Below are 17,606 nucleotides of genomic sequence, written 5' to 3' on the forward strand. Positions count from 1 at the left end.
TGATATTAAATGGACTAAAGAGCTACAGAACAATAAGATTAGAGAACTGTGTAGCACAATACTTATTAGAATTCAATCCCTTTTCACCCAATTTCTGAAATGCTTCAATTCCTTCAGCATCTTGAAAGTTTTAAAAGTATGAAATATGTGTCTGCCTTTCATAATTAAAATCCTGACCCCAAATTCTTTCAGGGACACTACAGTCATATCCAGGAAGTTATCTGAATAAAGCATTAAAAATGTTTACTTCCACAGGGTGGTAGGAAGAGTTTGCTAGCGGAAGTGACATAGGGGCTGCAGAAGGAAAAGAGAGAAAAAAAAAAGAGATGGAACAAAAATAGGAAAATTTGAAAGTTTATATTATTTAAGAAAAAAAAAAAGAGCAGTCCAGAAGGAACAAGTATAAGGTACAAAACATTGGGAAGTAGAGGGAGAGAGGGAGGATGAAGAGGTAGCTTCATATGTCCTAGTGGAGGGCTCTGCTTATAACCTCAGGAGTGTGCCTGCAAAGGATCTTAAAGAAGAAAGTTTAATAGTGAGTTCTGACTCTTAGAAAAACAACTGTGGAAACTTTGTCGAGTACGTGGTAAAGGAAACAGAGATGCATCAGATTATATCACTGAGAGGCCAGGGGAATCATCTGTGTAAGAAATGATGAGGGCATCGGAAGCATCAGTCATGTCAAGGAGAGGATAATCATAGCCAAATGCCTCTTCAGAAATAAAGTCAGTAAATAAAGCAGAGTGACAAAGTAAACAGGATAAGTAAGACAGAGAAGGAACAGGGCTCGATTTTGAAGATACTAGCTCTGGGGTCCAATACAGAGACAAGGAAATAAGAGAGGGAGTTCAAGTTTGAGAAAAATAGGTAAGGAGACATAGAATAATGAGGATTTTATTTGGGAGGAAGAATGGTGTTTGTCATGATTGGGATAAGCAGGTCTTCTCGAATTGACCACTACAAGGGAATTCAAATCAGAAAGGGTAGAGAAGGCTCCTAAGGTAGGTGTAAATCTGACGAAGAAAGGGAATAAATACTTACGAGCACACTGGGTATGCCAAGAACCGTTACGTGATTCAAACACACAGTTCCAGGTTGTCTTTTAAAAGAAATCTAACAAGGTAGATGAAATGACCCCCATTTCACAGATAAAGATACCAAGGCTTGGAAAGATAAAGTTTTTTGCTCAAGGTCACATGGATAATAAATAGCAAAATTGGGGCTTCCCTGGTGGCGCAGTGGTTGAGAGTCCGCCTGCCGATGCAGGGGATGCGGGTTCGTGCCCCGGTCCGGGAAGGTCCCACGTGCCGCGGAGCGGCTGGGCCCGTGAGCCATGGCCACTGAGCCTGCGCGTCCGGAGTCTGTGCTCCGCTACGGGAGAGGCCGCAACAGTGAGAGGCCCGCGTACCACAAAAAAAAAAAAAAAAAAAAAAGCAAAATAGCTGTTAAAACTTGGTCTGTTTGTAACAAACGCCTATGATCACTTCAAAATTTGAGGCTTTTATTTACTAAGTTTAGGCACTGAGTTTTGAAAACTTCCTCTTTTCCAAAATTCTGTATAAGTCAGAAGCAATATTTTCCCCCTTGAATAACTATGAATATTTATATATTCCATTATTTCCCTTAACTTTTTCCTTAGTGACGAATCTAAACAAGTTACTGCGTCTCCTGGATCAATGTGAGAGTCCTCGGAGACTATTATTCCCTCCTGGCAATACACTTTGGGGACGTGTAATTTAGAAAAACCAAGCACATTTGGTTTTTAAGCTTCACCCATGAGTCAAATTCTCCAGCCACACTGGAATTCTTCATTCTTACTCTTTTTGCCTGTCCAATTAAAAAAAAAAACACACAAAGCTGGAATAATACAGTTATCTTGATTAGCTGCACTTGAGAGTAAGTCTTAACTGCCACAGCTCCTAAAAATATCACTAAAGTGAGTAGTAGACTTAAAGGGAGTTTTATCTCAGCTGAAAATCCAGCGTGGGCAATCTGGACTAACAGGGATCAAATTCACTCTAACACCTTAAGCAACTAAAAAAACTAGACAAAATGTGTGGAAAAAAATGTTTTTTAGAAGTTGGGCAATAGGCAGTGCAGTGATCTTAGAGAGACAGAAAGCAAATGAAATAATTTTTACAGTTGCCCCAGCTTACTGTCTGAAGAGAGTTTTCACACCGTAGTTGGGTGGTTTGGGGTAACCCAGGTGAATCCCAGAAGCATCCCTGAGTTGAGAAGACAGAGTTGATAGTAAGAGGAAGTCAAGTCAGCTGGAATTTGCAAAGCAGAGGATGGGAGAAAAGAGAGGCTCACAGTGAGAGAATCACTGTGATTCAGTGATTCAGGGAAGCAGAAGGCTTCCCTCTCATCTTCACCTGAGTCCATATCAGCACACCTGTGGGTGAAAAGTACCCAAGGCAAGGGAAATGACCACTGAAAAGGAGCAGGCAGAACGAATGCCAAAGTCACAGAGGGCAGGGAACAATTGGTATTCCCACCAGCCAGAGTGGAAAAACCTTGTAACACACCAGGAATTAGGCAGAGTATTCAGTATTGGGGAAAAATGAGCCTTAGGCTAAAGGCTGTTCTGAATGTTCCACCCAGAAAAGCATAAGAATAAACCTCAGAAAAAATCAAAATATTATTTCCAAGTGGCATAATAGTAGCCCAGAATAAAGCTTAAGAATATTTATGGAAACCAAAAATACCCAGCACTCAACAAGAAAAACTTCACAATATTTGGCATCCCCCCCCGACAAAAAAGTGTCAGGCATGCAAAAAAGCCAGAAAAATACAATCCACAAGGAGGATTGCATAGAAACAGACTCAGACTCAGAAATGACACAGATGACACAATTAGTAGATTAAGGGCATTAAAATGGTTAATAATAACTATTTTCCACATGTTCAAGAAAGTAATGAAAGCACAAGCATGGTGATGAGAGACATGGAGATATTTTAACAAACTCCACCTCCTCATTTTCTGATAGTCATTAAAGTAATTAATTACTAATTCCCTTTTAAGAAAAAATGGAAGCATCTTTATTCTTTAAAATATTGTGTGGGTAGATGTTGCCCTGATATCCCAAAGAGTCGTTTTGTGGCTTGACTTGTCAAAGGCTTTCATCTCAGAAGATTTTAGATTTCAGTGGCCCTGAGGTAAGACTCTGCAACCTCACAACTGCTCACGTGAAGGAAATAGTGACTGGAGGTTTTGAAACAACTCACTAAAAGCCAACTACTTCTTTTTCTTCCTTTCCTTTTTTTAATGTGTGTCATTTCTCCTCCTTTAATCTTTTAATAGTGTTGCAAGAAATATGAATTTTAATGATAAGCAATATAAACTCAAAGTATATCATAGATTGGCTTGACACGAGATTGGCAGGATTGTTACAGCCCTAATATTTTTCAAATTGATTATTATGGTAAAATAAATATATATATACAACAAAGTTAACATTTTAACCATTTTTAAGTATACAGTTCAGTGGCATTAACTACATTCACAATGCTATGTAATCATCAAAACTATTTCCAAGACTATTTCATCATCACAAACAAACAGAAATTTTGTTACGATTAAACAATAACTCCCATCTCTCACAGTCCCCCAACCCCTACCACTAGTCCCTGGTAACTCCCTTTCTACTTTCTGTCTCTAGGAATTTGCATATTCTCGATATATTCTCAATACCTCATGTAAGTGGAATCAGACAATATTTACCCTTTAACGTCTAGATTATTTCACTTAGCATAATGTTTTCAAGGTCTGAACTTAATTCCTTTTTATGGCTAATATTCTAGTGTCCATATATGCCACTTTTTGTTCATCCATTCACCTGCTGATGGACACTTGGGACGTTTCTATTTTTGGTTATTATAAATGATGCTACAATGAAAACTGGCATATAAGAATCTCTTTAAGTACCTGGTATTTGGGTATATACCTAAAATTGGAATTGGTGAGGTATATGGTAATTCTGTTTAGCTTTCTGAGGAACTGCCAAGCTGTTTTCCACAGTGGCTGCAACGTTTTACATTCCCACCAGCATGTACAAGGGTTTCAATTTCTCTATATTCATGCCAACACTTGTTATTTTCCATTCTTTAAAATTATAACTATCCTAGTAGCTGTGAAGTGGTATCTCATTATGGTTTTGGTTTGCATTCCCCTAAGGACTATAATGATGAGCATATTTCATGTGCTTATTGGTCATTTGTATATCTTCTTTGCATAAATGTCAATTCAAGCCCTTTGCCCATTTTTGAATTCTGTTGTTTATCTTTTTGTTGTTGAGTTTAGGAGCTTTTTACATATTCTGGATATTAAACACTTATCAGTTATATGATTTTCAAATATTTTTCTCCCATTCTGTAGCTTTTCTTTTTACTTTCTTGATAATGCCCATTGATGCACAAAAGTATTTAATTTTGATGAAGTCCAACATATGTATTTTCTCTTTTGTTGCTTGTGCTTTTGATGTCACATCTAACAATCCACTGCCAAATTCAAGGTCATGAAGGTTTGCCCACGTTTTCTTGTAAGAATTCTATGGCTTTAGCTCTTATACTTAGGTCATTTTTCATTTTGAGTTAATTTTTATACATGGTATGATGTAGGGGTCCAACTTCATTCTTTTGCATGGGAAAAACCAGTTGTCCCAGCACCACCTGTTGAAGAGAAAATTCTTTCCCAATTGAATGGATGCAAAACTTGTGTCAAAAATTACTTGGCCATAGATATATGGGTTTATTTATGAGCTCTCAATTTCTATTCTATTGGTCTATATGCCTATACTGAGAAAGAAGAACAAAGCTGAAGGTATCATGCCCCCAGACTTGGAAGTATACTACAAAGCTATAGTAATCAACACAGTATGGTACTGGCACAAAAACAGACACATGGGTCAGTGGAACAGAGATCCCAGAAATAAACCCACACTTATATGGTCAATTAATCTATGACAAAGGAGACAAGAATATATGATAGGGAAAAGACAGTTTCTTTAATAAACAATGTTAGGAAAATGGGATAGCAACATGCAAAAGAATGAAACTGCACCACTTTCTCACACTGTATAGAAAAATAAACTCAGAATGGATTAAAAACTTAAATATAACACCTGAAACCATAACATTCCTAGAAGAAAACACAGGTGGTAATCTCTTTGATATTAGTCTTAGCATTTTATTTTATTTTTTTGGACATACCTCCTCAGGCAAGGGCAACAAAAAAAGCAAAAATAAACAAATGGGACTACATCAAACTAAAAAGCATTTTGCACAGTGAAGGAAACTATCAACAAAACAAAAAGGTAACCTACTGAATGGGAGAAGATATTTGCAAATGATGTATCTGATAAGGGATCGGTATCCAAAATGTATAAAGAACTCATATAACTCAATATCGAAACAATTAACAACCTGATTAAAAACTAGGCAGAGGACCTAAATAGACATTTTCCAAAGAAGACATACAGATGGTCAACAGGCACATGAAAGATGCTTAACATCACTGATCATCAGGGACATGTAAATCAAAACCACAATGAGATACCACCTCATACTTGTCAGAATGGCTATCTCAAAAAGACAAGAAATAAGTGTTGGTGAGAATGTGGAGAAAAGGGAAGCACTGTGCACTACTGGTGGGAATGTAAATTTGTGCAGCTGCTACGGAAAACAGTATGGAGATCCCTCAAAAAACTAAAAATAGAACTACCATATGATCCAGCAACTCTCCTTCTGGGTATTTATCCAAAGAAAACAAAAACACTAATTCAAAAACATCTATGTACCCCTAACGTTCATTGCAGCACTATACAACAGCTAAGATATGGAAGCAACCTAAATGTTCATCAACAGATAAATGGATAAAGAAGATGTGATACACAGACACACACACACACAATGGAAGATTACTCAGCTATAGAAAAGAATGAATTCTTGTCATTGGCAGCAACATGAATGGACGGGAGGGTGTCATGTAAATGAAATAAGTGAGGCAGAGAAAAATGAGTACCATATGATTTCACTTATATGTGAAATCTACAAAACAAAACAAATGAACAAACAAAACAGAACAGAAACAGACTCATAGATATGGAGAACAAACCAGTGGTTGCCAAAGAGGAGGGAGGTGGCTGTGGGGAGGTGCTGGGCAGACAAGATCAGTGAAGGGAATTAAGAGGAACAGACTTCCAGGTATAAGACAAATACATCACAAGGATGTAATGTGCAGATAGGGAAGATAGTCAATGACACCATAACAAATTCATATGGTGATGGATGAAGACCACAGCAGTCATCATTTCACAATGTATAAAAATACTGAATCACTATGTTGTACACCTGAAACTAATGTAATCCTGTATATTAATTATAACTCAATTTAAAAAGAAAAAAAGAAAGATGCTTAGAATCCTGAAGTCACCACCTGTGGTGACTGAAGGGTAATCTATAGCTGGGAAGAAGGAAGGGAGGGAGGGAGGAAGGATGGCAAGGAGGAGAGAGGGAGAGGGGAAAAGAAGAGAAGAGAAGAGAATGGAAGGGAAGAGAAAAACAAAATTTCCCAAATTGAGTATGCTAACCACAAAAGGGGAAATGGTGTTATTTCTGAGAATGTTCTTCAATGGCTATTCAAATTATTTTTTTATCAACAGTGGAATTATTTTCTTCCCCTAATAATAAATTCTTTTGCAAATAAACCCAAAAAATTGGGGAAAAAAAAGAGTACTGTCTCAATATGTTAATGTTCCTTTCTCGGTTATCACTAATAAAAATTGCTCCCTACTTGTTCTATTTTAAAAGAAAGTTTTAAAATGTTGCCCTCAGGTGCAAAGATGGGTCAAGAATACTGTTATATGACACATTAGGGAAGAATGCAAGAGGGCCCAAAGAGGGCCAGATGGTTCTCAGCCTGGTGCACAGGAGGCTGGAGAGTGGTTAGAGCCAGGTCTAGAAGGCTACAGACTCCCTTAAGAGGTATGGTGTGTGCTCATGAGGGTTTTTCCTCCAGACATTAGTCAGGAAATTTAATTCCTTCTCTTTAAGTGGCTGGTAAGTCATCCCTTCCAGCAGGAATTAAGAAAAAAAAAAAAAAAAAAAAGGTTGTTAACCAAGCTCATGCATGAAGAAATGACAAAAAGCCTATAGTTAAATATGTTATCTCCCAGTTGTAGCGCTGCCAGACTACTTCTTTCATTTGTAACACTGATATTAAAAGTGTTATCGCTTCCTTTTGTAATCTACTGTTTCTAAGCTGACAAATACTCCCACCAACCTCATAATTTGTTAAAACACATATTAGGTCAAACCAGAAAACAGAATGACACTACAAAGCAATGCTCAAATATTTATATGCCAAGAAAGGATGAAGTGTAATAATGCTTGGATATTTACAAAGTGATGTGAAGGGATGAGAGTGTTGGAAAATTGAAATCGGACCCAAGGGATGTGTGACCTGGTGGTTTTGTTTAGTTTTTTTTTTTTTTTTTTAACTTACATCGCTGAGCCTTTCCCGAGAGCTGCTCCTGTGGAAGCCCTTGGATTCTCCACTGGCACTTTCACTGTCACTGTCCCTGCAGCTGTTCTGCCCTGGCTTGAGCTGAAGGCAGAAGAAAAGAGAAAAAAAGAAAAGTGTCAGTGATCTCACACAACTGCTCCTTCACCCCTATTCTTTAAGCCTCGTCAAAAGTGAACAATTTAAGGTCCTGATCTTTAGCATTTTTCTCAGCTTCTGAATAGTACCAGGTAAGCTGCCATAGAAAGAAACATGGAGGGTAGGATAAGTACAACATTTACCATAAAGCAATGTAGATAAAAGACCTCAGCAGCCCTTCAATAAACACTTGAAAAGTTTAACATAAATCTTGGAGGGTAATCTTTCCTGAGATTTTTCCAATCTAGGTTATACCAAATATGATTTCCCATATTATTTCCTCTGTCCTCTTCTGGGGAAAAAAAAAAAAAAAAAGAAAGAAAGAAACAACAGGGACTTCCTTGATGGCACAGTGGTTAAGATTCCCCCTGCCAACACAGGGGACACAGGTTCCATCCCTGGTCTGGGAAGATCCCACATGCTGTGGAGCAACTAAGCACATGCACCACAACTACTGAGCCTGCGCTCTAGAGCCCACGAACCACAACTACTGAGCCCATGGGCCTAGAGCCCATGCTCCGCAACAAGAGAAGTCACCGCAATGAGAAGCCTGCGCAACGCAACGAAGAGTAGCCCCCACTCGCTGCAACTAGAGATATCCCGCATGCAGCAATGAAGACTCAACGCAGCCAAAAAAATAAATTAAAAAAAAATAGAAATGACAAAACAGAACATAAAGCAAGGTTCTCTTCTCCTCAGAGAAAATGATGAGATTCTGTATATTATCCTTTATGCACTAGGGAGACAATGACCCTGTTTTTTGAGACAATATTCTAAAGATATATTAAAATATCAAATTAAGACCTACAGCTTAAGTAAATTAAACCAGCATCCATTCAACAAATATGTATTAAGTACCACATTTGAGCCTGATGGTAAGAGATAGAGATACAGTGCTTAACCAAATTAAAAAGTCTCTGCTCTTACGCAAAGCTTACATTTTAGCAGTTTCTACACATTTACTTGGCTCTGATTTTCACGTTCAGGATGTTGTACACATTTAGCCAGATCTGATTTTCCATCCACAATGAACAAACACACAAAACACAACAGCAAACCATTAGTCTATACAAGACTATGAGTCAAATTCATATGGACCATTAATCTATAATGTCATCACCAACCACATTTGCAGAGAACCCAAGCAATGTGATGTAAGTTACAACACATAGCACCTTTACAATGTTCTCAATATAGCAAGAGAAAGCGCAAGACAAACAAATACAGCAACACAAGGAAATACACACATCCTAAATGATAACCAAAAAATGAGTCAGTGATGTTAGAAGGAAAGGTGATGTCTGAAGCCTTGGATTTTAAAAGCAGTTTGAGCTCATATGGCTGAAAGGGGAGGAAAAGATATTCTTGATGGGAGAAAGTTAGAAAGAAAAGGTGGGGAAAGCAACATGCTAGGAAATGATCAGGAGTCTTATCTGAAATAGAGAGCTCCTTTTGGGAGGAAATAGGAAGAAACAGGAGAGAGAGGGGCATGGATCAGAGCATGGAAAGTCTCAAGCAAAACACTAGCCCCATATTTCTGGGTAGCAGGGAACTTCAGACAGCAGAACAGGTAACAGGAAGCAAACGTTTCGCCTGCAGGTTTTCATGACTCTGGGACCATGGGGGAAGATGAACCAAGGTGAATGGAGAATGAATCCAAATCAGCATTCCTTGTACCTTTAATGTGCCTCTTTAAAGACTGCAGTTCAAACCTGACTTTTGGTCATACCATCTAATCAGCTATTGCCAAATCCCCCCTATATAGAGGGCATTGTTTTTCGATTTCAACCTTTCTACAAATCCACTTTTACCACTCTCTTCTAAAATCCCATACTCCAGGAAGTCTTCTCTAATGGAACCAAGAAAAATGATGCTAATTTTACTTTGTATCCTTCTGAGCCCTTAAGTACTTAGTTTCCTCCTAAGTTACTGCTAAACCTGCTAATTCTAAATTAATTCAGATGCAAGCTATATGAGCCTTTTCTTATTACTATGGAATAAAAGTTCAGAATATTGTCATTCTCTTCAAGTTTTCATCTTTACACTTGTAATAAAGGGGAATTTAATCTAAAATGAACATCACTTCCTCTCAATTTCCTGAACATGTCACACCCATTCCTGCCCTATATTTCCTCACACTAGATTTTCTTAATCTGGAATGCTCACTCTCACTTTCTCTGTACTTTTCAGGTCAAGACTTTTTTAAAGCTCAGATATTGTCTCTTCCACTATGGTCTTTGAAGAACTCTTTCTCTGGATATTTGTTTTTTGACATATGCCTTCAAATTCTAGCAAGCATCTCACTCTTCATTGATAATTATGATATATTTTCAAGTTTTAAAAGGTCTACGTTAAATCTATTTATACTGATGATAAAATCTGTATGTGGAGTTGGCCCTGTAATTCATAAGCAACGTCAGAACTCTTTATCTCACTGGATCTCTGAGGTAAGTAGAGGCAGGTAAAGCTAACTCCAATGTATGGATGAAAAAATGTGCAGAGGAAATGTGCTCAGAATTAGGCAAGAGATCTAGGGCTAACCCCATGTCTCCACTGCCTACTGCTCTCTTCATTTTAATTCTTAGTGCTTGTTTAAATGTTTACATTTAACCTGGAAATAATGATTCAGTGGTAGACTAGTATTCTCCACAAAATATTTTTTCAATACATCTGTGGTAACTAACCACATTCACAAAGAAAGAAATCTTATTAGGTAACATTTGATCAAGAGATGTTTATAGGGACTTCCCTGGTGGTGCAGTGGTTATGAATCTGCCTGCCAATGCAGGGGAAACAGGTTCGAGCCCTGGTCCGGGAAGATCCTACATGCCGCGGAGCAACTAAGCCCGTGCGTCACAATTACTGAGCCTGCTCTCTAGAGCCCGCGTGCCACAACTACTGAGCCTGTGCTCTAGAGCCTGCGAGCCACAACTACTGAAGCCCGCGTGCCCTAGAGCCCACGTTCCGCAACAAGAGAAGCCGCCGTAATAAGCCCCGCGCACTGCAACGAAGAGTAGCCCCCGCTTGCTGCAACTAGAGAAAGCCTGTGCGCAACAACAAAGACCTAACACAGCCAAAAAAATTTAAAAAAAAATTTTAATTAAAAAAAAAGAAAAATCATTAAAAAAAGAGATGTTTATAAAAACTAAGTCCTCCAACTTAGATGAGAAATAAACATACAGGTGGGAATTAAGGGTATAAGAGCATCAAGACTTTTCCTAATGTTCAAGAGGCTTAACAAAATCTGGACTTTGCATTTGGGTCTTTTCCATGTTTCCTCATGGAAGGAAAATGATGACTTCAACAAGGCCCAGCAAGAGACCCCTGTGGCCCTGATGTAAGTTATCTGACTAAATGTTGTTCTGGGCTAAGGGCGAAACCCCAAGAAAAACTGAGAGGAAGCAGCTTACTAGCCTTCCCTGTGTCCTGCCAGCAAAAGCACTTCAGCGAATTCTCTTTGGAGAGCCTTACATAAAATCCACCCCCACATCACCCCTTTTCTCCTCCAAAGCCAGGCTCAAGTTTAAAGGAAACTTAGGATTTTAAGCTGTCAGACAGCTCAATATTTCAAAGAAATAGAATGACTACAGTAAGTACTAAAGCTAAACCACAAGATATCAGGCAAAGAAGTATTCCTTCCGAATCCCATGAATACATTTAAGACTGGCATTTTCAAGCACATCCAATGGATCATTGGGGTAGCATAACTAACTCAGAAGCTGTAATCCTTCCCCCGAAATTCCCAGCTATTACCTACAACCAGAGACATTACAAAGGCCAGGTGCTGGCTTAAACATTTAAAGACCTAAGAAAAATCAATCTGCTTGCATTGATTTATCCCAGCATCCATGGCGTCTGTTATAAGAAAGTTTTTGCTATAAATGATGCAATGAAATTTTTTACTATCGCCTTTAGATATTTCAGGACCTCGCTTATTTAAAAATTACTATAGGGCTTCCCTGGTGGCGCAGTGGTTGAGAATCCGCCTGCCGATGCAGGAGACACGGGTTCGTGCCCTGGTCCGGGAAGATCCCACATGCCGCGGAGCAACTAAGCCCGTGAGCCATGGCCGCTGAGCCTGTGCGTCCGGAGCCTGTGCTCCGCAACGGACGGGAGAGGCCACAACAGTGAGAGGCCCGCATACCGCAAAAAAAAAAAAAAAAAAAAAAAAAAAAATTACTATAATTCACTCTCCAGTTCCAGACGTTTCTACCCATTAGGATATTATATAGTTTAGGAATCGGAACTAGAACAAAACAAAGTTAAGGGAAGCTAGCATCTGGCCTGAGTGGCAGTAATTCTATCAGTAAGATTATCACCTTTTATAAAATATAAGAGGCCATCTTGTTTTCATTAGATTTCATTGTCAACAATATATTTTCCAAACTCTGAGACTGCATTGTCATTAGAGTTAACTGTTATTGATGGCTAATTAGGAAAATAACGACCCATGGTTTTATCATGGCTGATGAACATGTAACAAAGTCCCATCATCCTGGACTGAGGGAAGTAAGGTGGAGCAACTCTGTACGCATCTGCTAAGATTTGTTAGTCAGGCTATGCCACTCTTTTCAGCTTGAGTCTGGAGAGTCCCAACAAGATGCCAGATGTTCAGAAGGTGTCATTAACTCTTCAAACAAAACTCACAAAAGGATGAAGTATGTGGAGGAGATACCTATGCCTAGAACTCTAGAGGAGTGACGTGAATTATGAACTGCAATGCAGAAGAGCACCCGAAAGTAATCTCTCACCACAGTTTTGGTTCCTCAAAGCAGCATAAATCTTATCTCGGACTGCTGAGTTTTCCTTTAGGGATCTAAATGAACCCTATATGATGTTTCTTAAAGGTGCCAATAAGCACCAAATCTTCTTTTATTCAATGAAATTTTATAATATACCTTCACTAACATCAAAGCAGTAGGTATTTAACCTCATAAAAGTGTTGTTTTATTGTTTCCATATAAAACTGTTCCCAAGTGGAGAAAGTTTCATAGATTGAGTGGCATTTGTACTGTTTTATTTCTTAGGCTTTAAAAGGTATTTCAGAGGAGAGACGCAGAACCAAAGTAAGTAACTTAATGAAAAGGCTGGACACATCAAAACGAGCTAGTGGGAAATAAGCACTATAAGCAAAATTACAAAGTTGCATACAAAAAACGTTTTCTTAAGAAATAAATACTGTACGTTTAAATGTATAATAACAAGTTGTGACAGAAAGATAAAAATTAAATTCTGGAAACTAGGGTAGTGCAAGGAATTTCTGTGAAATTTCTCTGGGATCATAGAATCAGAAGTTATATTGTTATTGTTTTTAATAGTTAGAAAAAGAATTTTAAGGATTTGGTAATCTTAAAGTTAGTCACTAAATTTAGATATTAAAAACATCTGTTTTCTAAGTTACTATTGAATGTAAAAGAATTAAAACATAATCAATAGAGAAATGGAGAAAAAATAAGGGAACTAGCAAGAGAGCAGGCATATGGCTAAGTATATTGGTTATAATAACAATAATATACATGGATTAAGCTCCCATTTTTTTAAAAAAGGCAAGGATATCTAGTTTGTATTGGGTAAAACAAACAAAAATGTATTTTTTAGTTATAAAGCACTCCTAAATTTTAAAAGAGAAAAAAGACAAAATATTATAAATAAATGGCTGAAGTCACATGTCAAAGATAATCATTTTATAGTGATAAAAGGTATAATCTTTACCTTTTACACTTCTGTTCTTTATACTAAAGTATTAAGATATAAACCTTGATATCCCAATATATTAACTAAAAAATATCTTAAGTAATAAAGGAAATCAACAGGAGTTGGGAAAATTTAGCATGCTACCTAACAGACAGTAAGAAAACAAAACAATAGAAAGGGACCTGTGGTTAAAGAACTCAGTTTGACTCAGGCAATACATAGTAAATTTGGTAACTTATATAGACCACATCTTCTAGAGCATCCATGGGACATTATCACAGACTAAAGGTGTAGTAGGGTACAAGAATATCAAACTTTCAAAATTTAGAAACTACATGAACAGCCTTCTTGATGGTAAAAATTAATGACATTTTAAGCTGAATATCCATATCACCTAGAGACTTTAAAAGAAAATTTTTAGGATATTTTTAAAAATTCTCTGCACAGTTAGAATTGAGTCAGAGAGAAAATGACAAACACACCATCTAAAAATTACGAAAATGAAAATTATAAACATGTTAGTAAAACATTTTACAAGATCTGTAAATTCTGTGCTTAGAGATTAACTCATGTATTTTCTATTAAATTGGAAGTAACAGAAATAAATAGCCTAATTATAGAGAACAAAAAAGTAGTACAACAAAAAAATCAACTACAGGGAATATTAGAGGGAGGAGATTCTAAAAATGAAAACTACATAATGAATTGGAAATTAAAATATTGTACAATTAACAAATTAGAGTAAAATTGGGAGTAAAACCCACAAATATAAAAGAGACATACTTCTTATATATCTAGAATAAAAAGAGATAAAAAACAAAACCAGAAAATAGATATGTGATATAATTACATAATAATAATGTGATAATACAATATATAATGTGAAAATAATATAATATGATTATCATTACAAAAATGTGATAATGAACACATTCTAAATTATAATAATAAACATTATTCTATGGTGGTACTGATGAAAATTATACTAACTTTAATTTTTAAAAAATTTTAACAAAATTTGATCTAGAGCATGAAAAAAAAATATGTAAAGCAAATCTGTGCCCAAATCTGATAATAACAAAAAGAGAATTATAGGATGATCTTCTTAATTAAAAAAAGCTGCAAAATTCTGATGAAATGCAACAAACTCAATTTAACAATAAATTTAAAAATAGTCCACCAGGGACCTCCCTGGTGGCGCAGTGGTTAAGAATCCGCCTGCCAATGCGGGGGACACGGGTTCGAGCCCTGGTCCAGGAAGATCCCACATGCCACTAAGCCTGTGCGCCACAACTACTGAGGCTGCGCTCTAGAGCCTGCAAGCCACAAGTACTGAGCCCGCGTGCCACAACTACTGAAGCCCACGCGCCTAGAGCCCATGCTCCGCAACAAGACAAGCCACCGCAATGAGAAGCCCGCGCACCACAACGAAGAGTACCCCCACTCATCGCAACTAGAGAAAGCCGGCGCAGCAATGAAGACCCAATGCAGCCAAAAATAAATTGATTATTTTTTTTTAAAAAAGCATCTAATTGATGTATACAAAACGCTGCACCCAACAATGGCAGGAGACACATTGAAAAAAAAAAAAAATCCACCAAATTCTAACAGAATTTTGCACAAGAATGTAAGAATCCGCCAATTTGCAAGTGGGCACAAGGGAAATTTTTGAGGTGACGGCAAAGTTATAAAATTGGAATATTGTGATGGTTGTACAACTCTATAAATATATTAAAAAATATTAAACTGTAGACTGATAATGAATAAACTTTATTATATATAACGAATATTTTAATAAAGCAGTTTATTTTAAAAAATAAGAGGTCCCATCAGTTTAATCTTTTACTCCAGAGAGAGGTTCCCTAGTTGAACACTTACCTGATTAAATCAGGCTAATGAAGCAACAGAACACAACTCCCTTTCTTAAAGTCAACTGTCCATATAAAAATCTAATCATGGGAGTAAACAGGGGTCAAGTATCTTGAGTGCCATCTTGGAATCCTGCCTGCACAATAGGTTTACAAAGACAAGAAAAGGAGAAATTCCTTCTTAATCCATGTATCATAAAATCACTCCCATGAAATTAGGAAAGTTGTATTAATGTAAAATAAGATAGGGTTCTTGGATATGCCTGGATTTTGGAGTGTCATTTGTCTGTGTCACTGATGTTCCCCCCCAAATATTTAAGGTATTCCATGATAATACCTTGAAGATTGTGTTTGTTATTAGCCTGAAATATAGAAACTATTGAAGCACCTGCACTCACCAATCACATTTATTATTCAAATTTAAAGGGGTTCAGTGGACTTCACAGCAATAGAAAACACTGAAAAGTTAATCAAATAAAGAGCAGGAAATAAGCTAAGCTCAATCTAACTACATAGTCTCAAACACAAACAAAAAGCAATTAAGGGCAACCTGACCAACTTTGATATCCTTCCAATAGACAAACTCAACCCAGACAGTAAAACTTAATAATGTTCTACAGCTTATCCAGAGAATCATAGCTCTACTCTATGATTCAGCCAAGAGGTTATTATGATACTATCTCTTCATAACTGAGTAACGTGAAGGGAAGGGAATCAAAGTGTAAAAAGCAGTGCTCATATATAACTAAAATCTCGATCTACAACTTGGGTACTATTTCCAGGTTGAATTATGTTGACAAAAGGCATGATAACATACCTGACTTTCCACTTCCTACCAAAAAAGAAGTCTAAACTACAAGGGGGAAAAGAATACACAAGAATGAGATTAAAGAGAAAAGCGTGTTTGTTTGCCATTCCGTATGACTGTGGACTGAAAGATAAATCTGTTTTCATATAGGTTCAGAAATCCACACATAATAAATGTATGCAATGCAAAAATAATTTGATGAAGGGATGTTTGACAGCTTTGGTATAGTTTCTAGCCTTCTGATAATGAGATTTTGATTATTAAAAAGAGATTCTGAGACAGTATCATTTGGTTAGCAAGGATAAACAAATACACAAAGCTTACTTTTTATATTTTTCTATAACAAAAGATGTTTTCGAACAGTGTTTTAAACAGCCTTGCATTCTTTAAAATAACCATTACCCTCAAGCATAAAATGTTTTCTGACTTTTGTTTTTCCCATTCTACTATGAAAATAACCAACTGAAGCCTGAGGAGGCAAATATGTAAGATGAGTCTGTCATATCTTGTCATCCTAGAAAGACATTGTCAAAGGGACTTGAGAGCCAAATTTAAGGGGCTCCCACTAACCAAAGACGGGACAATTTGAGTATTAACAGCATAATAACACAATGAACTGAGACACATCAACGTGTTTAAATACGGAAGCATACAATTATATTAAAAGAATACCAACCAACAAATACCTTATTGATTACCTTTGGAGGACCTCCCGAAAAGGATAAAATTAAGCAAAGAACCAAGCATCAATGGCTACTATCCTAAAAAGAGAGAAAATAAGATAATACATCCCACCTAATAGAGAACACACCACCACCACCAACTCCCAAAATATAACCTGAATCTGGGTCACCACAGATTATACTACAAGCGTACAGGAAATATAAAGGATAAGAGCACATGTTAAACCAAACACCAGGGGATACAATCAGCAACATCCAGAAATCACCTGATAACCTCAATGAATAAACTGCAAAGGAAATATAGAATAAGAGTAGGAAGGAGATAACAAGACATATAAGACATCTCAACCAATTGCCATGTACAGATCTCATTTTAAACCTAATTTGACCAAAGTTATTTAAAAAGTGATGAGACAAACTCAGAAATATGTACATTGACTAGGTATTGGTGATATTAAGGAATTATTGTTTGTATATTTCTTTTAAAGTATATAGAACTTAAAAAAATTTTTTTTCTGTGAATCCAAAACTAATTTATCCCTCCCCCTGTCCCCTTCCCCTTTGGTAACCACAAGATTATTTTCTATGTCTGTGAGTCTATTTTTGTTTTGTAAATAAATTCATTTGTATCTTTTTTTAAAGATTCCACATATAAGTGATATCATATGATATTCATCTTTGTCTGACTGACTTCACTTAGTATGATAATCTCTAGGTCCATCCATGTTGCTGCAAATAGTATTATTTCATTCTTTTTTAATGGCTGAGTAATATTCCATTGCATATATATAACACGTCTTCTTTATCCCTTCTTCTGTCAACGGACACTAAGGTTGCTTCCATGTCTTGGCTGTTGTAAATAGTGCCGCTATGAACACTAGGGTGCATGTTAC

General features: G+C 36.9%; 1 protein-coding gene across 4 annotated transcripts in view; it reads right to left on the minus strand.

The window, feature by feature from the left end:
- Positions 1 to 17,606, minus strand: part of AUTS2 (activator of transcription and developmental regulator AUTS2) — a 1,125,017-nt gene that overhangs the window by 617,492 nt on the left and 489,919 nt on the right. For all 4 annotated transcript variants that reach the window (XM_067012189.1, XM_059038420.2, XM_067012190.1 and 1 more), the window contains exon 3: positions 7,505 to 7,606. In XM_067012189.1, the coding sequence (XP_066868290.1) occupies positions 7,505 to 7,606 (102 nt within the window). The remainder of the gene's footprint in view (positions 1 to 7,504; positions 7,607 to 17,606) is intronic.

Source organism: Kogia breviceps, chromosome 14 (assembly GCF_026419965.1).
Source record: "Kogia breviceps isolate mKogBre1 chromosome 14, mKogBre1 haplotype 1, whole genome shotgun sequence".
Taxonomy (NCBI): Eukaryota; Metazoa; Chordata; class Mammalia; order Artiodactyla; family Physeteridae; genus Kogia; species Kogia breviceps.